General features: G+C 36.8%; 1 protein-coding gene across 3 annotated transcripts; it reads right to left on the reverse strand.

Moving 5' to 3' along the window:
- Positions 1 to 702: 702 nt before the first annotated feature.
- Positions 703 to 5,088, reverse strand: LOC113092889 (LRP2-binding protein-like). 3 transcript variants are annotated; one of them, XM_026258662.1, is made up of 8 exons: positions 4,854 to 5,088; positions 4,592 to 4,698; positions 4,339 to 4,452; positions 3,790 to 3,932; positions 3,599 to 3,704; positions 1,971 to 2,194; positions 1,727 to 1,892; positions 703 to 1,571 (listed from the first exon to the last, which is right to left on the reverse strand). In XM_026258662.1, the coding sequence occupies exons 1-8, from the start codon at positions 4,945 to 4,947 to the stop codon at positions 1,506 to 1,508; spliced, it is 1,020 nt and encodes a 339-aa protein (XP_026114447.1). In that variant the 5' UTR covers positions 4,948 to 5,088; the 3' UTR covers positions 703 to 1,505. The 3 variants fall into 3 exon arrangements, with proteins under 3 accessions (XP_026114447.1, XP_026114446.1, XP_026114448.1); XM_026258661.1 differs by having other exon boundaries at positions 4,592 to 4,701; positions 4,854 to 5,086; XM_026258663.1 differs by lacking the exon at positions 4,854 to 5,088 and having other exon boundaries at positions 4,542 to 4,675.
- Between the last annotated feature and the right edge of the window lie 912 nt (positions 5,089 to 6,000).

Raw genomic sequence — 6,000 nt, forward strand, 5'->3', positions numbered from 1 at the left:
AAAAAAAAAAAATCCCCAAAATTAGTCATGACTGCTATGACGTACATAGGTAAAAATATTGTTTATTAAAATGTGGATTGTTAAAATAGAACATTCGAAAGTTTGAAGTTTTTTTTTTTTTTAATGTTTTTTTGTTTCGTTTTTTTTTTTTTTTTTTTTTTAAGTATACTCCCATATATTTAAGATGTAAACAAAATTTCTCAAAAAATTCTCTTGAATATAAAGATTGCATTTCTTAGAAATTGGCACTTGCATCTTCAACTCGATTTTTAGGAGATTTTGCTTTGTGTTGTTCTTATATGGCACTGGAGTAATATTAAAACTTTTTAATTCATCAGCATCCCAAAAAGGTTATTGAAGTTTAGAATGCAGAATGTGCAAATTTTTTATAATTGAAACAAAATAAGAGACATCATGAAAATTGCATGTTATTTTTTATTTAGTGCTGTCATGAATAAGCTATTTCACACAAGACAATGATAAAACTGAATTTATAAAAATTACCCCATTCAAAAGTTTTCATACCCCTTAATACTTTGTGTTGTTTCTTGGATTAAATTTATGTTTTTATATTTTGTGATAGCTGTTCAAGTGTAATTTGTTGATCCTGAGCAGCTGCCTGCTGTTCTTCAGAAAAATCCTCCAGCTCCTGCACATTCTTTGGTTTTCCAGCATCTTCTGCATATTGGAACCCTTTCCAACAGTGACTGTATGATTTTGAGATCCATAAACAGCTATTACAAAAGGTGGAAACATTTACTGATGCTCAAGAAGGCAACACAACGCATTAAGAGCTGGGGGTGTAAACTTTTGAACAGGATGATGATATGTACATTTTTCTTATTTTGTTTAAAGATCATGTTTTTTTCATCTGGTACTGCACTCAAGAAGCTACACAAATATTTAAATGTTTCCCAGAAGAAAAAATGAGTACAATTTACTCTGATCATACAATTCAAAAAGGTTGCACCCCCAGCTCTTAATGCATTGTGTTGCCTTCTTGAGCATCAATAAATGTTGCTTTCTACCTTATACCATAGTTATGTATGAGTCCCCCAACTGTCCAAAAGATGGATATCAAAATCATACAGTCACTTTTGGAAAAGGTTCAAATTTGCAGAAAATGTTGGAAAACCAAAGAATGTGCCAGAGCTTGAGGATTTTTCTGAAGAACAGCAGGCTCAACTGCTCAGGGCCAAAAAGGGACTCATGAACAACTATCACAAAACAGAAAGAACTTTTGAATAAGTTATTTAAAAAAAATAATCTGTTATTATTTTGTCTTGTAGAGAATACATAAACATCTGTTACGTGAAATAGCTTATTCAAGACAGTGTTAAATAAAATAAATAAATAACATGCAATTTCCATGATCCCCCTTATTTAGTTCAAATGAAATGACATTTTCCATATTCTGCAAGGGATATGCTTACTCATGAGCACAACTGTATATCCATCAATTACAGTGATGAGATTAAATGAGTGATTGCTGTTGCACTTGTGATTTATATCCTGCCGTGCACCACGTCCATTTGCAGCTCCTTACAGATCTCTGGATCGATCCTGGCAGCCTGATGGAGGCAAAACGAGAAATCAAACCTAGGTACCACTGAACCTCCAAATGTCACCCACATCTTCTATTTTCCCACATTGCTTCTCAGTAGCAGTGTTTTTTAGAGGTCCAACATCAGAACTGGCATTATAATGGTACGGTGTTCAACAGTACCTGTGAGAAGTAGCTCTTCACTCTGTCTCTGTTCTTCAGGATGCCTCGGCCCAGCTGAAGGCAGCGTGCGTAGTAAAACATGGCTATAGCGATGCCCTTCCTGATGTACTCCTCCAGACAGTCCGTGTGTCGCGCTATGGCACTGATGTCCTCGTATCCGCACACTCTGAGAGTTAAAACAAACCCGTTTTTACCACAGGAAACAGAACGGTGTCCTTCACGGTTTCTGCAGGATGCGCTGTACCTCTCTCCCAGGGCGGCTGCTCTGGAGTAGAGCTTCCTGTGGTAGTAGCAGGCCGTCAGGTGACCCTGAGCGTAGACGTTTCCTCTCTCTGCCGCCTCCTTCAGGCAGAACAGGGCCGCGTCGGGGTCCTTCTGCACGCCGTGACCGTACAGATACATGACACCCAGAGCGCCCTGAGACTCCAGACTGCCGTTACCACACGCCTCCGAGTGCCACGAGAACGCCTGCGGTACATCAACACATCACCAGACTGATGGAAGACAGAGACATTAAACACCAGTGCGTGAGATCTCTGTTTCTCTGACTGCTGATGATGATTTAAAGGGATAGTTCATCCAAACATTCTGTCATCATTAAAGCTGCAGTCTGTTACTTTTGACGCTTTAGCGGTTAATAAACAGAACTGCTTGCGTGTTGCGGAAGGTTGCGTGTTGGTTGTTTCTTACCGCTCCCGGTAAGAAACAACCAATCAGAGCTGCGGTCCGTAACTTTTTTTGTGTTCAAAGTATACAAAATGTATATAATAAGCGAGTACACCATGAATCCATTTTCCAAACCGTGTTTTTAGCTTGTCCTGAATCACTAGGGTGCACCTATAATAAGTGTTTATATTCGGACTAGTTTAGATTGCTTCGGGGATACCGCGGCGGAGTAACCCAGTACCTTTGTGATTCTTCATAGACATAAACAGAGAGAAGTAGTTCCGGCTACGATGTTCTTCCGCAAGACGCAAGCAGTTCTGTTTATTAACCGCTAGAGCGTCAAAAGTTACCAACTGCAGCTTTAACTCACCCTCACGTTGTTCCAAACCTATCTATCTATCTATCTATCTATCTATCTATCTATCTATCTATCTATCTATCTATCTATCTATCTATCTATCTATCTATCTATCTATCTATCAAAAAAGACCTCTAACACTAGCTTTAAGTAGGAAAGTGGGAAGAAAAAGTTTCTTCACTTCATTTTAAATTAGGTAAAATCATTTTAAATAGGTTATTATAATTTTATTCTAAATATTATATTTATTATAATTCATATGTATTGTTAACTTAATTAACTATATTATTATAATTATTTAAATTTATTATAAACCTTTTTTTTTGTGTAGAAGTGTAGTCATAGTGTTATTTTATAGGCCAGCTTGGATGGCTAATTCACTAGGGGGTCCCTCAGGAATTGTTATGGGTTTTTGTCTGATGTATAAGTAGAATAAGGTCTGAGGTTAGCATTATTTAACTTCACATTCATATTTTTTTTTTACATAACATAAATTATACAAAGTTATACATCAAATGTGAACTCTGAAGCCACTGTGTGCTTTTCAAAATGTTTCCAAATTGCTATATGAGGACTATTGTGGTTCAGCTTCATCAAGCAAACAGCTCCATGTGTGTTTCTAGTCGATCTAGAAGCTTTTTAGCAACTATTAAAACAAAACACGAAAGTCTCTTCCCGTAATGCTACTGCAACCACAGACCTTATTTCACTCCTAAATCACAAACCTCTATTCTGAAAACCCATTAGAACTTCCCAAAGGAACCCGATGCTAATGGTCTCCTACACCCTAGGTCTACAGGTCAGTGCTCCAGCTGATGATGCATGACGGTTGTGAGTGATATCAAGACCTTTCTGAGGTCCAGAGTCTCCGGTCTGCAGTAAAACATGCCCAGAGACGACTGCGCTTTCACACTAGCGTTCGGGTTTCCATCATCAGCTGCCAGGAGCCAAAGCCTGCCACAGAAATGTTCATCAGACGTGCTTCACATTTTTATGCATACATTTTTTGACATTATATTTTGCAGTGCTTGTTTCTCACCGCTCTGCTTCAGCGCTGGACGCCTCGACACCATAACCCTCCAGATACGACCGGCCCAGGTTATACAGCGCTGCGTATCTGATACAGCCCACCTCGGACGAATCCCAGAATGCAACTGTTCTCATGTACTCAATTGCCTTGCGCTGTTAAAGGGTTTCAGTAGAAAAATAAAAAAAACTATGATCATTAATTCTGCAGTATTTACTAATCTGAGTAAACGTTATTTTCAACATTTACTAATACAATTATCTGTTCACATTAATGAATGCACTGTGAATTTTTTTTTGATTAATTTTAAACATTAACAGGTAAGTAAATTCTTTAAAAATATATTGCTCATTGTTCACATTAGGTATTGCATTAATGTTAACAAATAAGATCTTATTGTTTCTGTTACTGAGATATTAATAGTATAATAAAGGAAATCTGACATTTAAGAAATTTGTAACATCCGAAAAGCTTTTTGTTGCATTATATGTTATTAATAATGGTCTATTAACTGTACAGTGTATGTGTGAGATATCATAATAACAGCAATGTGGTCCTCACAAGGTCTTCTTTGGTTCCAAGGCCATCGTAATATATGACAGCCAGCTGATACAGAGCTCGAGGATCTTCATCTTTAATGCCATCAAAGATGATCTCTGCTTCTGCGTAGCGGCCCTGCAGATACCAGATCATTCCTGAGATGTGTGTAACTATTATACATCAATATACTGTTTTTTTCAGTAATGCAGAAAGCTAATTCTTACGTGATTCTGTCTTTGCATATTGAATCAGAATAATTTAAGGCATCAGTCACCTCCTCATAGTGTAACTGTCCCAGGAGGAAGGCGGCTTGCAAATCTCCTCTTTCTGCTTTCTCTTTAAGCAGAATCACCGTGTTCTCCACCGACCTACCAGAAGTCTCTGCTTTAAAAAAACAAAAATAAAACATTATATATACATACATATATATACATATATATACATATATATATATATACACACACACACACACACACACACACATAAGAAATGCAATGCCATGTTTCTGCTGTTATGGACTGTTCATCTCTGATCACCTGGTTGTATTGACTCTTCTCTGATATCTTGATAAATCTCGTGGATTTCACTGAGAAGCTTCGAGGTTCTGGAGTTGAGTTCACGGCAGGTCATTTCTCTCGACGAACAGAAGCACTAAATCACTGCTTAAAGACACACTTCACTTCTACAGTCAGCAGAACTTTAATAAATGACACATCGCGTTGCTTATTCCGATAGATTGTGGCTTTCTCTGTCTATAAATTATTACAAATAAAACACGTTGTTGACATTGTCGAAAAAGGAATAAAGCGCCATACAATAATTGTTACCATGACAACCACTGGTGACCTCACAGTTGTACATCTCATTCCACGGTTAATAGTATAAACATAATAATATAACAAAAAATTATATACATATGAAATAATGTAAGTTTCGAGAATAAAGAAAATGTTTTCTTCCTGTCGCCTAACTTGTGAAAAAAAAACAGTCTATATATAACGTACTAAGATACTATTTATTTTATAAAGTTATGTATTAAATAAATTATACAAAACTGTACACAATACGTTTAAATACTATGCAAACGTAAATAAAATAAATATTTTTTAGAGAGTTTTGGCTCTGATTACACAATAAAAGTCCGAGAAATGTTTTGAGAAACGATCCTTCTGAGTTGCCGTAGTGACCCGCCTGGCTCAACACGGAAATGATCATTTCAAAACATTAATCCGGCAGAGTCTTCATTAATCGTGTGGATTTACTGACGGTTGATCGCGGTCAATGAGAAATCAGAGAGCAGGCCCGAATGTTGCCAGTGTTTGTGTTGTCTCATTAGTGTGATGACTGTTTTGATGACAGTTACTGATCTTCATCATGAAGCTGAGTTCATCAGTATTTGCTTTATTGTGTCTCATGTGTGAGATTGTGTCAATCGCTCTTTTCCTGAGAGGATTCTTCCCTGTTCCTGTCAAATCATCCTTTTCAGACAAGAGCAAAGTGACTGATTTTCCTGCAGAGCCACAGACAGGTAAACACACACACACACACACACACACACACACACACACACAGAATTATTGAGCATTATGTTGATGGTGATGATCTTATAGTGATATATGTATGTGTGTATATATATATATATATATATATATATATATATATATATATATATATATATATATA

This window comes from Carassius auratus, unplaced genomic scaffold (assembly GCF_003368295.1).
Source record: "Carassius auratus strain Wakin unplaced genomic scaffold, ASM336829v1 scaf_tig00214734, whole genome shotgun sequence".
NCBI lineage: Eukaryota > Metazoa > Chordata > Actinopteri > Cypriniformes > Cyprinidae > Carassius > Carassius auratus.

Bases quoted from the DNA above. Each gene is read 5' to 3' on its own strand.
- LOC113092889 (XM_026258661.1), bottom strand. From the start codon at position 4,947: ATGACCTGCCGTGAACTCAACTCCAGAACCTCGAAGCTTCTCAGTGAA. The intron at 2,195-3,598 runs GTCTTGATATCA...GATGTACCGCAG, and splicing joins AGACTCTGGACCTCAGAAAG to GCGTTCTCGTGGCACTCGGA. The intron at 1,572-1,726 runs GTACTGTTGAAC...TGCCTCCATCAG, and splicing joins TGAAGAGCTACTTCTCACAG to GCTGCCAGGATCGATCCAGA.